The 16,646-nt window shown below is 38.1% G+C and overlaps 1 protein-coding gene across 4 annotated transcripts in view; it reads right to left on the bottom strand.

Moving 5' to 3' along the window:
• The window catches only part of cdkal1 (CDK5 regulatory subunit associated protein 1-like 1), a 129,592-nt gene that overhangs the window by 75,671 nt on the left and 37,275 nt on the right, over positions 1-16,646 (bottom strand). For all 4 annotated transcript variants that reach the window (XM_061289303.1, XM_061289302.1, XM_061289305.1 and 1 more), the window contains 3 exons: positions 15,578-15,674; positions 12,890-12,938; positions 9,096-9,216 (listed from right to left, as the gene is read on the bottom strand). In XM_061289303.1, the coding sequence (XP_061145287.1) occupies positions 9,096-9,216; positions 12,890-12,938; positions 15,578-15,674 (267 nt within the window). The remainder of the gene's footprint in view (positions 1-9,095; positions 9,217-12,889; positions 12,939-15,577; positions 15,675-16,646) is intronic.

Raw genomic sequence — 16,646 nt, 5'->3', positions numbered from 1 at the left:
AGTTAATGATCAATAAGCAGAAAAAGGCTGTGATTTGAACCAACTAATGGGATGATGGTAAATGGGGATTTTGGGAAAACTATTCAGTCTAATACCGAGAAAAATCAAAATAACAGGCATTGTACTACAGCTTCACATAAACTGGCCTTGGACCCAGAGACACGAAAATATTTGGTTCACACAAGTGTTGCCATTGTTCGATTCTTCATTTTTTTCTTCTTTCTGAATCCCACACAGTATTTGAGATTAACTGTACTACAGTCATTTAAGGTTAAATAAACTCAGAGCCACAACTGCTAGAGTAGAATACTAGCTTGCAACTGTTTCTTCATTTGATTTGATTAATTTTAATAACATCACCACCATCTGAAGATAAACCAAAACCCATAATCCACAGTTCATTTAAATCACAATTTTCTAATTTATTGTTTGAAAGAGAACTCTAGGAAGCAGTTAAGAGATTAACGCATCAATGCATCAATAATCCTTTAGAACTATAAACTCCAAGCATAGAGGCATGTCACCAAAGGCAAGAAATTGAGGAGAAAAATAGTTGTGTTTTAATCTGTCTATCCCTGCCACACTATGCGTTGCTTATCCCAGTTGAGGGCACTAAAGATGGCAGCTAGGTCACATAACCCCGATGTGGAGAAAACAGAGACAGATGGGACTCCGCAAACGCTCACACACAGACATTCACCACAGCCACCACCACCAGGGGGTCCATCCATCTTAATGTGATCAGGCCCAGCTGAGTGGATCACACCAACATTAATCTCAAGAGACAGTGGTCTACTTGCTTCAGTGTGTGTGTACGTGTGTGTTTGCATAATTGTGTGTGTGCGTGCGTATCAATTCCCCGAACGTGTGCATGTGACATTGTCAGTGCGCTGTTGGTGGGCATTTGTCCAATATCACCACAACGCATTAGCAGACTCGACATCCCCATCACACCAAACAATGTGCGACAACTAGTCAGCACTCTGACACAAAAAAAATCTTGGAGCAAAGAAGCGGTGTCACAGCATGCCCCATAAAAATACCCATGCTTGCCATGAAGTGAAGTTTCTTGGACCCAAGCGAGAGCCGGTTTTAATTTTAAAGCTATAACACCGTCAACTTCCATAATGACACTAAAAGTAAATGCTTGTATATTGTTTACCGCCTTAACAATTTGATTTCATCCTTTGTTTCTCACTATTGCCCTTCTGTTTCCTACTGGCTAATTAAACCACCGAGGTAGCTGCAGCACAACTGTGTAGTTCATCAATGTGTTACAATGAGAGGGGCTTCCTCCCTAGTGTGTCTGGGGTTGGTTCGTGTGTGCACAAATGTGTCTGTATATGTGTGTGTTAAAAGCGCTATTGTGTTGCAAGTCTTGAAAAAGAAAGCCCTGTGGTTCCTCTATACATTTGTAAACCTCCCTTGACATGTGCACACACATTCTCACACACGCAGTTTCCTTTAGAGGGACTCCCTTGTGCGGCATCTTAAAGACACAGACTTGGAGACAGTTAAGCAGGGAAAGGTTTTCTCAATGATAAGCACTTGGGTTTTGCACATTAATTAGAAAACTGCTCCATGCATAAACAAATTGGGCCGTGTGTGCGTGTGTCTTAGTCTGCTGACGGGGTTTGCACCGTGCCAGTGTGAGAATGCAATTACCGGTAGCAACAAAGCTTAGGCTGCTGGGCAAATCGGCGAGTCTTTCAATTGTAAAGCAGGGTTATTCAGTGCATGTATTATTCACGCTGAGATAGGGCAGAGTTGGTCAATGAGCAAACAGAACCTTAAACTGCCTTTCGATGGGCGAACAAAGCCATGCTTTGCAAGTAGTTAGCCACCGCAAGTCAAAGTCGGGAGTCAAAGAATATTGCATACGCAACAATGAAGCCATATGGTGGGAAAGTGGATTATTATTATATTGAGAATGGTTGGCAGTTTAAATCATCCTTGCGCGAGGACATGAGCCTGGTTGTTGCATGGAGAATTTGCATATAAGGCCACTCATTAAAGTGTTCCTACCATTGAGGTCATTAACAGAGTCATCATTAATACGTCAGAAATATATGCAAGCTTGTTCAAAACCCACGCGGTTAATAAGATAATAAAAATATGTGGCCCCGCTGAGTTGTTTTCTATTTTGCCAATAACTATCTCTAGTCAAGGTATGAATGCTGAGAAATAAACATTCACAAGGTTCCCTCACAGTTGCCCATAATAGAATGTGGGTGTTTGCTTTTGTTGAATCTGTATACACGCACGGATCCTGAGCCAACTGCCTTTCTGCGTTTTGTGCATGTCAACTACAGCATAGCTAACAGTTTATTCGGTCAAGCCTTAGCACGTGAATTTCGTCACGCTACCAAGTGAAACTACTGCTTGTTAATTTGCCAAAAGGTCACGAAATGACCTTAGAGACATTTGCCAACTACAGAAGTCTAGATTGTTGTTTTGGCTCGTAGATTGAGAGCACGCGCAAGATGTGTGTGTGAGACCACAACCTCATGTCAACATGGGACCTCGGAGTGTTTTCATAACTTCTTGTTTTGACTGTAGGCAGACCTCGAGACTGTTTTTATTAGATCAGTCAGGTCATTGTTACAGGACAAAAATGGTTTTGTGCACCATTTTTTGAGATTAGCGTGGTTTTTGCATGAGTCCACTACAGAATGGTAACATTATTTGCAAAATAAGTTACCATGGCACCAGAAGTACAATAGTAAGTGATTTGCTGTGATTTACCGTGTCTCTGCTATGACAGAGGCAAACATTTTAGTTTTGATTTCTTTATTTTTAAAGGACAAGTGAGTTTAGTCTTTATGTGATGAGAATTGCCATCCTATATACCGGCAACGCAACAAACTGATGAATTACTAGTATTGAAATCAGAGACCAGCAACAATTTTTCAAATATTCTAAAAGGGCGATTGGTAATAAAAATTGCTAGCAATGTCTCTATTTTTTTAAAAGTGAAGACATTTGTCATTTTAGTGATGACACAAAGTCGATGCGAAATTTGTCTTTGTGGGCCACATGAAATGATGTGGCGGGCCATAACTGGCCCCCAGGCCTCGAGTTTGATATTAATACATTAGCTGGCTCTAATGATGATGTTTGCTTCTACTAAGGTAAGTTGGAGAGAAGCTATGTAAGCAGATTTATATTCACTGAATATTACTTTATACCTTCACACCTGTGAATGTGAGTCGAGGCATACATTAATCAACAAAATGAATTCCCTTCTGGGAGAGCCACCCATCAAAATGATCAGAGCCTCACTGTCTGCTGTCGACTCGCCACTTGGGCCGAAATAAGTAAGAAATAATGGTCAGTCTTGAAGATGAACACAGGTAGACAACCACCACAATCGATTCCATCGTGACTTCCAAAGTTGCAGAAGTTAACTCGACAAGGGAGTGCTGATGTCAAATTAACAAGTTTACAACATTCAGTTCACTGGGGAAATTTCAACACTTGGAAGGGAAACATGAAAAACCTGGTATATTCAAATACTCGGAGACACAATCTGTTGTGTGAACGTGCGTGTGTGTGTGTGTACGTAAAGTGTGCTTTCCTGTGACATGCTGGTGTTAATTCGGTTACTCGGGGGTTCTGTAGCATAATGTCTTGTAATGACATACAATCTCATTTTGTCCAAGGAGACACATCAATCTTTTGGATTTACTGCAGGGAGCACAGGCCCTCCTGGTCTCCTGGAGACTGAGGGAGCAAGAGTCGTCTGTGTGTGTGTGTGTGTCTAACATGCATTTGTGTGTTAAACAGTGGGAAAGAGGGAAATGGAATAATATGTTCAGACCAGTGGAGCTGAAAACTACCCATACATTGGTTTGATAAACATCAGGAAGGCCACTGCGGTGCACAGCCAGTGGAGGTGGAGGTGTGTGACAGAATCTACATTGGTGTATTGGTGTTGTGTGAAAATAAATAAATGAAAATGCATTTGTGGGTTTCTTTGTGCATGTGTGATAGAAAACATGCTAGATCGCCAAATGTAATGTGTTTTTGCCGAGATCCTGCATGCATGGATTGTCAATCTCTCACACAGGAGACTATTGTGTAAACACCCCTTTACAGTTTGTCAAATTTTTACGAAGAGATTTTCTTTTTGTCATGAAAAAAACACTGACAAGAGTGCCAACATTTCTAAAGAATGTCAACGTAGCGTCTCTTCTTGGCCTTGGCTTTGTCGGATGCTTTAGAATACAGCAAACCAAAAAGAGAAGAGAATGCCAATGAGTGACAAACAAATAATTGTTGAGGCAAGCTGTAACACGAAGAATAAAAATAGTAATAATAATAAATATCATGAATTGAAAAAAGGTTAACTGAGGTCCGAATAGAAAACGGGCCAACTGAAAACTGACTACAGATCCCATCTGTTGCTATTATAAAATACTAACTGCACATATGTTTACAGTTTAAAATCGCTAACTGTCATACCAGAGAAAAAGAATCAGTCATACTCTAAACACCAATAATAATAATGATAATGACATAAAAGACGCAGAGTATATAAAAAAGAGGAAAGAGTATTTTTAAAGGCCACTTCAAGTATCGTGTTTGCGTCAATTTTTAAACATCAAACAAGTTGAGTATATTACAGTTGAGTAATCACAGTTAATTCTAATGAAACAACAAATAATTTACTCAGAAACTATACGGCATTTGATACGTCTCTTCCCAATAAATAATTTTGACGTTGACTTATTGCATTCCAGAAGCTCAAGTAGAGTTGCGTTTACCACTTTTTTTATGTTGCAATAACTTTCATTTACGGTTTGTTGGTCATTATGAAACTGCGCCCCTTCCCCATTATCGGGATACCACAGAAAAACACAAAACAGCCCCCCCAAAAATAAACCACGTGTGCTTAGGTCTCTCAATACATAATGCAAGGCAACGCTTTGTCCTCTGAATTGTTGTGCAGTTTTTTTGTCAAGTAACATATAAACAAAAAAAGATAAAGAAAAGAAATAAAACTGATAGAAAGGGGAAGATCATTTCTACAAATGTCTTAGTTCAGTTTACATGTTGAAATTGAGTAAAAAGACATTAGAAGACATATTGTGTCCTACACCTTGTTTGCCATAAATGATCTCACATTGACAGATTATTAGTATGCAGTAATGTATCTCAAAAGTAATACAATTTCTGGTGTGTACAAATACGAAGACTTTACAATATGGAATTTCTACTCTCTATTGTGTGTAAAAATACAGAACCTTTCTATTATCTGACTGACTTGTGACACAATAGCTAAAAAGATAACAAGCAATACCTCTGCAACATATCAGGTCAAAGTGTCAAATTTTCAATTACTTCAGTTTTTTTTTTTTTTTTTTTCAAGGTAATAATTCTAACGCTGACAGAGAGAACATTAGTGTGGTGGCTGTTGTTTCAAGGGGAGTTTTAACCCTGGCCCTTCGAGTCGGTTTATTGTTTTTCCTCTACATGTCCATGTCTGTGACCCCAAACCTACCCCTCTCAGCTGGCTAAAGCTGTTACTGTTACACCTTGGTCACAATGCTTAACACAAATCTACGTTAAGGTCAGCAGCAAGGTTGATAAGACCCATTATTGTTCTTTGTCCACGCGGAGAGTGGACGAAGAAGTTATGGAGGCCAGAAGGAAATCAGAGGAAAGTCACAGAACAATTGTGGGGCCTGATGACCAAACGCAAACATTAAGAAAATCTACTTAAAGTTGCACAAAAACACTTTATAAGTCTCTGGGGCTTTATTTACATGCTTAATGCATGCCTGTGTGTATTTCGGCATGGTGAGTCATCACAATTATTTTTCTAGACACTCAAAGATTGGGGAGGAATAAAAGGAGAGAATGAATGAGTAACTTTCTTTTCAATAAATAAAGTTTTATTTAAAGAATACTGCAGCTTCTAAAACAGAACATCCTGGAAGTTCACCAAAGCAACTGCAATGAAGAGAAAATATCCTGCCCGCGTATCTACCTGCGTGCCTGGAGTACACAAATAATGACAAGTTATTGGTTTGCTGTAAAAGGCAGAAGACCAGACAAGACTTTAGCATTGTAATAGCAATGTGAGAGATCATAACTACCAGAAATGTAACTAAATAGAGAGAAGGGAAGGGACACATAATGAAATGAAATGAGCTGTAACAGTGGAACAAATGGCAGTTTTTTCTTAATGCCTGGAGTTCATTGGCTCATGGTTCATGGTTCACACAAACAAACAGCAACACACAACACACACACATTTAATGACCCATTCTGTGTGAGTGGCTGTAAATTCCTGGTTTATGATGCTAAAGCATCCCAATTCAGCTTGCTCACAAAGTGACTTTTGTTGATACTGGCAAGACACGCGCGCACGCACACACACAGTCAGAAGGGACCCTAGGTCCAGACACACACATGTACAAAAGGACCAGCTTTGGCTGGTAGCATCAAATGTTCTAAAACTAGGAGCGATTGCAAGAATAAGATGACAAAGAACTGCGAACAACAGTCATGTGAAAATTGAATAGGAACATAATCTAATTAATGCTAGAGCATGTTTATTGGCAGATGGGCAAAGAAGGAGACGTATCATTGGCATGATTTGTTCAACACAACCAGTAAAGAAGATTAATGGAGCAAAAAGAAAAACAATGAAAGTTTGGAAAAATGTTGGAAGGTCTCTTTGGTTAGTGAAGCAGCTAAATCGGCTTGAAGGACCAAAACAAATGTAGTCGGATGTTTACTTCCTTGCACTGCTACATGTATGTATTGAGTGGGCATAGTGGACAAAATGTTTATTTTTCTTTGTTTGTATAGACCTAAAACTACAATTATAGTCAGAATAGAAGAAACCTGCCAGTGCTACTTTAATACACTATGCAAGACATTTGAGTGTTAGCCAAAATACTTTTTTTTTTAACTAACCCTTAAAAAACAGTCTCAATGCACCCTATCCAACCCCCGTGTGAGAATAAAACTAATTTATAGGAAGGGGGATGCTAATCGAATTTGGATTAAATAGATGCAAATGATATTAATATGCAACTTAATGAACGGCATATTGTGAATCAGTTGGAATATCGAATGACATTTCCATGAGGTTGTCCCATGTGTAAAAACTACACCCTGATGCCGTTGAGAGTCTGTGTGCTTAAGTAAAGGTGGATTACAATATAACAAAAATAATTTGCTGTAACACGCTAATGCTCACATTATAGTTTATAGTCCTGTCCGATCAACACATGTGCCTCTTAAATCAACATGTACCGAGGGACTGTCCACCAGCTGACCAAGAAGCTAACAACATATTTTCAACACCACATCTATTTCAACCTGCCAAAACACTGCCTCCATCATCTCCGTACCCAAGACCTCCAAGTCTGAATGTCCACGAGCTAGCGCAAAATGGCTTTGATGTACTTGTATAAAAATTTTAGTATAGCAGTCGTATGAGAACATAAATGCAATTTATAATAACGTTTTGACATTAACATGAAACTATGTATGAAAATGAATTTGTTTTATGACAAGGCTTCAATCTAACATTTGTCCAAAAGAAAAAAGTCCTCTAATGACTCTTGTCATCTTTCCAACATTCTCTTTTGAGGCAGGAGGCAGCAGGAGTTGGGTCTGCTCTGCATTTGCGCGTTGCACAAAGATCTCTCTTGTTTTGTCTGCTAACAAATGTCACCAATGATGTCACGACTTCAGAAGAGGATTTAAAATGGATTATCTAAAAACAGAGCACATAAAGAACACACTGTCTCTCTCACATATAATTTTATATCAGCGAAGCCTGGTCAAATTAGGGACACCAATGACTGACTAAATTACACAAAAGCAGATGTTCAGTAAGGATTTGCAGCAACTATTCACTTTATCCAACAGCCTACTTAAAAGACTTCCAGTATAAAATAACAAAAACACAAGAGGATTTGCTTGTTTGCTTATGTGGCCCCTTAAAAAATAAAGGCATGCATACATACATACTACAGAAAGCAAAAACAGCACCATTCAACGTGACTCAAGCTCTAAATTATACATTACATAAAGTATGACATTTATAGTAATGTGCTGTAGATGGAAAATTTTCTTGTGCTGTATCAATGTCACACTCTTAATAACAACAATGTCTCGCTGCTCTTGTGTTTGGGCAGTAATACATTTAAGCCCAGAACCCAAGGGCAGGTAAGAGTACCCTAGTCCTCATGTTCCATTATAATGGATATGAAAATAAATATGAAGTTAGTGCATGAAGTCTCAAGACCACTAAACTGCGGAAAACTCTTTACAGAACATGTCAAACAAAGAAATGATGTGATGCTGAAGAAATCAAAGCAAGCATTGTGGCTACAATCGGTAGCTCATTGCTTCGTGATGGACATCATTAATGTACGGACATTGAGGATGTGCACAGGAATGGCTTCTAGATTGCCATTAGTGAAGGTCAAGCACAGAGGAATTAGTCTGAACGAACCCTTTTTTAAGTAGCCCATTGAGAATACAGGACATGGTTTGTAGCAACATGAAATTAGTTCATAAAATGTTGTGATATGAGCGTGGCTGCAGACCTGGTTAGTTAAATTGTCATAAATTACCATTTTAAATAAATTTCTGTTTTAGCAATTAGATTGCAAGATATTTTTCAAGTCCATACTTCTAGAGAAATGAAGTGCTGTAAAGCAACGTCTATGTAGCAACATAAGAAAAAAACTAATTAAAATATTAGCAGGGACTGCTATTTGTGAACACCATCATTACCTTTTTTTTTTTGTACACATTTTTCTTCATGTTTTAATTTGTAATGCAATTGGCAATGTCTTTGATGCAATGCAGCTATTATAATGAATCTGAGCTTTTCACTTTTTTTAATACACTGCTATTATTGTTGACGCTGTAAACGTGTGGTTTTCTAATACTCTACATTTCAACTAAGGACAATGGAATAACTATTTAAGAGGTTACATAACAGAGATAAAGTGAACTGCTCACAATTGATAGCTGTGTAATTTGTTTTGTCAAGTTGTAAATCACATACAAACTCAAATCAAGGGAGCTGGATAATATTGTACGGTATATCATTTGCGTCTTACCCCGTGTTAATGGAGATGATTTCAATTAGAGGGTTTTTCCTTATTTTGGGAAGGTCAAGTCTTGCTCCCCCTAGCCTCCGGCCTCCATCTTTCTTCTGGCCCAAAAGACGAACTGAATGACCTGAATTAAAACAGAAAACAAAATTATGCGGCAAATTAAAGCAATAGTAATGTCTCCCTCTCTTCAAACAGTGCCAATTTGTTTGGTTGTTTTTGATCAGCTTGAGTTGCATTAGTTAGAAATTAACACACAACTTGAGTAGACGATCACAAAAAAATACAGATGGAGACTCTTCACCGAACATCAAGCGAATGAACATTGTACATCTACATTGCACACTTCAACAGAAAATTGTGACCCTGCATCGGGTTTTGAAGTTCCACATACAATACACTCCACTGTATTATTTCTTCATTGAACAACAAAACTATAGTCTTGTTTGTCAAGAAGGGGCCACAAAGATAGAAATCAAGCAAAAATAAGGTGCCTGGATATTTGTAATCGGCTGTTTGCAATGATTACGCATTTTAGACAACAGACTTGCTTTAATTTCTAGCCTCAGGAACGTATGAAATTATGTTTTTAAATATTTATAAATATTAATGTTAAACACAATAAAAATCTTACTGAAAACCCTGAACTTTCTTGTCATTAGTTTTTGGGTGAAAGCTCATGCATTTTTTTTAAGGCAGTTATAATTATGCCATTAACGAAAACTGAACTAGTTGCGATCCCCACAACTTGGTAAACAAATACGTTCAGCTTAACGTGTGAAAATATGGACACATTTTCATTTCAATAAATGGATTCTGCACACAGAGTGACTTGTAAATGACAAAAATTGATAAAGTTATCTAGAAAACACACCATACAAGGAGCACAAATAAAAATCCATAACTGAGTCAAATAGTTAAATGTCAGTGATGTTCAACCTTTATTGTGTCGAAATGGAATGCTGTGGTCTCCTCTCTCTAAGCATCTAATAGCCTTATAGAAAGATGTGCGCGAGATGAAGGCGCTGAGGGATGGAATTGTCTTGCTGTTTCTATCCGCTTTACATGAGTCTCCAGGGAGGGTGGGCTCAGGGCAGGAAGCATGGCTATCATTGGTAGATAAAAATTACTATCTGCCCCTGAGGAGGACAAAAAGCCAATCGGTGAGGCGTGACTGGTCGTAATATCCCAGTACAAGCTGGGAAATGAGAAAATTCCGCTCACGAAACGTAGGACTGGCTGCGGATTTGGCTTTCTGCTGTTGCCAGAAAGCTGACTGGCAATGTAGCAATATATATTCTTTTCTATCATTTATTATTATTGTGTTGTTGTTTTTTTTGCTGGACCCGATCAGTTCTTCGATCCAGTCAGTGCATCAACACAGGAAAGTTTAAATGAACTATTTAAGGCTTACAATATTTTGGCAAAGTGGGCAAAATTGAAAAGTGCTGTCCATTTTTCATCTCAAAATACAGAGTTCATCGGGCTCAATTGTTCTGGTGGGCAATCCTATATCTACACTTGATAACCACATTCTCCACGCCTTAGTCTTTCCCACCCTTCAAATGTTCCTGCTTTTTCACATCTCTATAAATTTGGCTTGACGTAATCAATCCACTCATAAATGCCTCCTATAAGGTGACGGCAAAGATGGGAAAAAAGAATAGATAGAAGACAAGAAGATGAATTTCTCACAGATGAAAGCTGTATCCGACGGGTAGATGGATGGTTGGATCACAGCGATAGGGGCTAAAAGGATGACCTCTTGACTTACGTCTCATAAGTGGTGGATCTGCTGTTTGATTGGAAGGTATCAACAGGGTGGGGAACATTGGAAATAACGGACAAAGGTGGCTGATGACGAGGAGAGCAAAGGGGTTTAATGTTTATCGGTTATCTTGTCAATGTAATGGCCCAAGCAACACCTACAATTGTAACGGTGTTAATATCTCGGTAATGTCTGCTAAATTAATTATAAGGGGACATGGCTTTGTAGTGTTTTTAAGGAAAACGACAGAAAAAAAATCCACGTTTCTATAAAACCAAAACAATTTTAACTGCAGCACATAGCAGCAGCAAGCCTCTGTACCAGCATTTGATGTTGTCACATCGAAATACGAGGTCACTAAGCATCAAAAGATGGTGTTTACAATATCATTCAGAATTCCATTTTAAATCGATGTGAATGGGTCAACTTTGTTTCTGTCGCAGATATATCTTTATTCTTAAGCTTGATCTTATTTTTAGCAAGGAACACGGTAACAGTTTGTTTATCCTGGTGAAATACGCATCATGAGGTCATATTGATGCTATATAGCCTCTGATCTCTAGCTAAGTAGATGCATTAGCCCGGCTAACCTTGTGTGCCCCGATCTCTCTCATACACACACAAGTACAGGCGGAATCTAAACTGTTTCTAAAAAAAAAACTCAAAATAACAGATGAAATGGTATCATCTGAGGATTTAATCTCAACTAGGAGAGATCAATATCAGAACACCAATTGAAACACTGAAACTGCTCTACAAAGGATACACATATGTATTATGGCATCTGACAATCAAAAATGTATTTCAGTCTTGGCACGATCCAAGATTTCTTTTACTTGGTGACTTTGCCAAACATTGGCAAAAATTACATATTGAAAAGCAATTCTTACATTTTTTCAGATTTTATTGTTAAGTCAACATTATTGCAGAAAAACAGAGAAAAAAAATAAGTGAAAAAAAAATGGATTTGCATGGTCATAAACTGTGCTTGCAAGAAAATCAACATGTGGTGAAAGACAACTAAACTGGATAAGTAAGCTTTTGACCGCATTCACTACCCTATCCAACAATATGTATGTGAACACATAAAGTTAAAATACTGCATGCATGCTCAGCAACTCAACCCAAGATAACCCAAGTCGTTTACAACAGGTTGTAACATAAGCTTTATGGTTCAAAGATTCAGTAAAATTAAACACAGCTTTACTGTGGCGGGGTATTCTTACTGAGTGGCGGTTATATTCCTTTTAAACGAAGACCCAAACCGAAATGATCGTCTCACACATGAAGACACAAGCTCATAAAAGCTTGCCAATGTTTTCGTTATGTGGAAAAGAGACCTGTAAGCAATTTTGTTGAAGCAAAGAACTGCGTCTTACGATTCATTGGCATGTGCATTTTAGTTCCCATTACAAAAGGCAAATCCCCAGTTTAAAGGTCTCCTGGCCTCTCAGCTGAAGTAACAGCTCTGGATTTATATGAGGTCATAAAGAACGGTAATGATACTGGGGGCAGGAGGAGATAGAGAACCGTATGAGAAGGCAAATGAGTAAAAAGAATCACATGTTTAAAGATGCTGAGGGGAAACATGGTAATATCAAAAACTTATTCTGGATGTAGTTCAGTGTATGTGCATACTATACAGTAAGTGCGTGTAGTCAGACAATTTAGAGTTGATTACACTGTAAAATTTAGATGTCCCTAATTAAGAACCTTCCAGTGCAAACACACACTCAGGCACACATGCAAAAGCCAATCTGTTTTACAGTTGTTGTTTTTGGAAGAGAACAGCTGGGGGTGTATGACAGCTTTAGTGGACATTCATAATAAACTCTGTGTGACCTTCATTAACAGCAGAGTACTGCGGTGCCAAGATAGTAATTACTGACACGTGAGTCAGTCTTCCTTGACGGAAAAAAGCATTTGACAAGCTGTTTTAGAAAGAACCAAAACGGACTAATACATTTTTTATACAACAAACTCGGGGTAATCTGAATTAAACAGTGGTGTATTTCTGTGTACATTTAAATACCTTTAACAGCCTCGTCCACCACCTCCACCACTCGATCAATCTGTTGGACCTAAAATACACAAAAGCAAAGACATGTTTGTGCACAGTCAAGTTCAAACTGATAAAATCAGATTGTGTCTATGTCAAGTCAGCACATTGTGGATAAGAAGATGTCCAGAATTCCAAGATGTTACAGAATTCCTGCAGCATTGCTCGCATATACTGTAGATATGGCAATCAACTGCTAGTGGGGAGTGTGTGTGTCGTTGAGTTCCTATCAATGTTTGCCATTAAACAGTACATTTACTTTCCACCTGTAAAACAGTATGTGAGAGCAATACGGCTCAGGTTTTTAAGTGGCCATTAAGTACTCGGTATGTCGCCATATAAATGTTCTGGCTGTGGCAGCATAAGCCCCCATGTGATTGTACATTTGGCATGAACTGATTGGATTGAACAACAAAGTACGGAGTAACAAAGGACAATTTAAATCTGCGATTCTCAACTGGTGGGTCAGGACTCATTGTATAATGTGTTGATATGATAAAAGCCACGCAACAAACTAGTTTGGTGGCATAAAACCTGACTTAAGAAGACACATTCAGTGTGTCATGCTTCTTGATGTTTTTTATATTTCATTGGTATTTATTTTCATACAGACATTAACATTTTGTAAATGTTTGTTCACCTCTATATGTGGCCTGTGACTGATTAGCGACTGATTCAGAATGTACATTTTCTATTACAAACAAGTTTGGGGTTTTTTTTGGAATGAGGTTTCCTTTTTGTTATCTTGTAAAATTTGATAACAGTAGTAGGCAGTGTGAAATGTGTACATATGTGGGACAAATACAAAAACAAGAACAAAGAACATGCAAGAGGTACAAAAAGATGTGCACCATGTATCTCTTGTAATTCTCTGATTACTAAGCCGGAGCTGTTGTTTGTTTGCGTGGAGATGTGTGATGCATCTTAGATAAAGGATGCGACATGTCTGGTTTGGCGACGTGAAACACCGTGGGCTTGCGTGACTGTGTACCTCGCGCACAGTTACACTGTCATTCATTTCACAATAAAGTCTCAAAACAACAAAACCAACAAGGCACATAATCATGTAGAGCATGTGAACACTACAAGAGCAAATTATTTCAAAAGCAGTCTTAAGCACCCCCCACCTAGCCATTAAGAGGATTCACTAAACAAAAATGCACGACTGGTACTTTGAATCTGATTTTCATATACCACCAACTGTCACTACCGTTGTGTGTTTTGATAAGAGGTCACATGAAAAGAGTGTGCGTGATTGTTACCATATGTGCCCCTTCATGCATGCGCGGGTTTCTGTCTGTCTGTCTGTCTGTTTGCGTGTGCACGTGTGTCTGTATCAATGCAAAATCCAATCTCTTCATGACAATAAGATGCACAGCAGTGGCAAACTTCCCAGATGTTTCTGCCGCGCCCTGAAGGCGTACGCGGATACAAGCTTGTTTATCTGAATGTAATTATATTATACATACATGCTACTTGAATGTGATTTGAATGTAATTACGTTACATAGTGGCATGTTTACTTAAATGGAACTGCATTATTCATTTAATGCAAAATCTCTACTCCTGAACAATAGATTTTAAAGGGACCAAGAGCATTTGCTTAATTTACCAACAAGTTCAACAAAGTACTTCACATATATGTTTTAACTTGAGTTATTAATTTGGCCATTCGTTTATTTTTTTTCATTTTTTCAAAAGTTCCTTGGTGAAATTTATAAATAGCTTCTTGGAGGTAAAGGAGTTAATAAAGGCATGGTTAAAAGATTAGTTATTTGTAAAATATATCTAACTTCACCTGAAATAATGCTTATTTCCCCCTGATATGATTTATATGAACTCAACTAAGCAGGCCTGAACACAACCATAGTTTGCAATGTAGTCTTTTCATAACAGTCACAAAAGATTGTTGGAATAAATGTTGTTTTGGGACAATTAATGAACCAAATGGAAACATAAGAAAAACTGTAACAGCACTCCAATAATGGTTATGAATATTAAAGAGCAAGTACTTCTGTTTGATGAATGTTCATTTGCCAGGAAACACTAATTTTGCATCATTATTAAGCATTATCAATACATAAATGTGCACTCTTCAAAATGTGACAGCTGTGGAATTTAGCTTGAGCTGGTCTGATTCATTACATAGTCATAGTATAATATTACTGATCATTCTAGATGAGGGGGGTGTTGATTTGCTGTCTAGACTCAGATTCAATTAATCTAATGAAAATGATCGCTATGTTATTATTCCAATGGTTGCTTCAGAGGTTGAAATTCGTAATTCCATTCAGATCTAATATAATATATGGCATTATATGGCCCGTTCTCCCTATTTGAGTTGTTCATTATCTTATTTCTTTCGTTTCTTCTCATACAACTAAAACTTTGCCCTCTTTTCTATTGTCTATCCAGGTTTATTTAAGTGGTATTGGTCTTGTATTCTGGGGAGCGATACTGATTGACAAAACAGCAGGGGGGTCCGAACAGACCAAACCAGACTCAACATGCTGCAAGTGACTTTTAAAAATGGCCCGTGATATCTTTAGTGGGTTTGTACAAAAAAAAAAAGCCAATCATTAAAATGAAAGACTTTTACTTCAAACTCACATTTTATAGCCAAATGTACACTAGAATAAAGGCAAACTATTAGCAAACATACCCCTATGATGCTGAGCCCTTTGAGATAGTCCATTCGAGGTTGGGCCTGTGGAACACAACCGGCTAATACCACCTTTTTTTGTTGCTCTTGGGCTTTTCTGTAAAAGAAAAAAAGAAGGAACATATTATATTAAAATTTTGTTCCCCAACAAAATTACAGATCAGCAGGAACACTTAAAATGTGCTCCTCCATCACTCAGTTTGACAAGACTTTATTCTAACTGGTAAACACACATGCGAATAACTTAATGGCCATAAATAACCGGGCCTGTCTAGACTTTTCACGAAAAACTGTTTTTGAAAGGAAAATTCAGAGCCTCTAATCTACTCATTCAAATGGTTGACAAGATGCTTAAAAGGCCTTCACCCGTCAGTGTTGGGTTCTTGCTACAAGAAAGGCAGATGACACATTTTGCTACTTTAATTTAAAAAGGAGAGCAAAATAACCAAACGTTTTCTTTACCATAGTGTAAAATATGATAATACTAAATAAAATAACAATTTTGCCATGAAGGAGAAATTGGTTAAAAACATTGTTGGAAAGATGCCTCGTCCATAGACAACAAATGACACATTGCAACAGCTCAGAGGTCAGTTTAGTTGACACGTCAAACTGGCTCCCCTCTGAATCTAAAATCCTCTTAAACGTTGATGTCAGATGGATAATAGAAAAACACAAATATTGTTTATTTACACCACAGCATATCACATGTATCTACTGTCAATGTGGACAGTTGACAACTGCTGAAAATTCAAGGCCAAGCCTGGAAGCAATAAGTGACTTCAGAGTTGTCTATTTATATGCATTATATCTAAAATGATCAAATTAAATAAAACATAGTGGGCAGAACTATAGATGGTGAAGCCTCCACATTTATGTGTATGTGGGGGGAGCATGGGAGTGTTTCCATGTCACCTCCAGTTAGTGGCAGTAAGATTTGAGACACTCTGTCTGACAAAAGCTTTTGGAGGCGCAGCCCAGACTCGACTATGAATCTTTAATAATGAAGCCTCCTGACAGCTGGAGGTAGAAAGGGAGGGGTGAAGGGAGTGGGGGGGTGCATGAATGT

This window comes from Syngnathus typhle, linkage group LG10 (genome assembly GCF_033458585.1).
Source record: "Syngnathus typhle isolate RoL2023-S1 ecotype Sweden linkage group LG10, RoL_Styp_1.0, whole genome shotgun sequence".
In the NCBI taxonomy this organism is placed as follows: domain Eukaryota; kingdom Metazoa; phylum Chordata; class Actinopteri; order Syngnathiformes; family Syngnathidae; genus Syngnathus; species Syngnathus typhle.
Note: the sequence above shows the minus strand (reverse complement) of the source record. Positions and strands in the feature narration are given on the sequence as shown.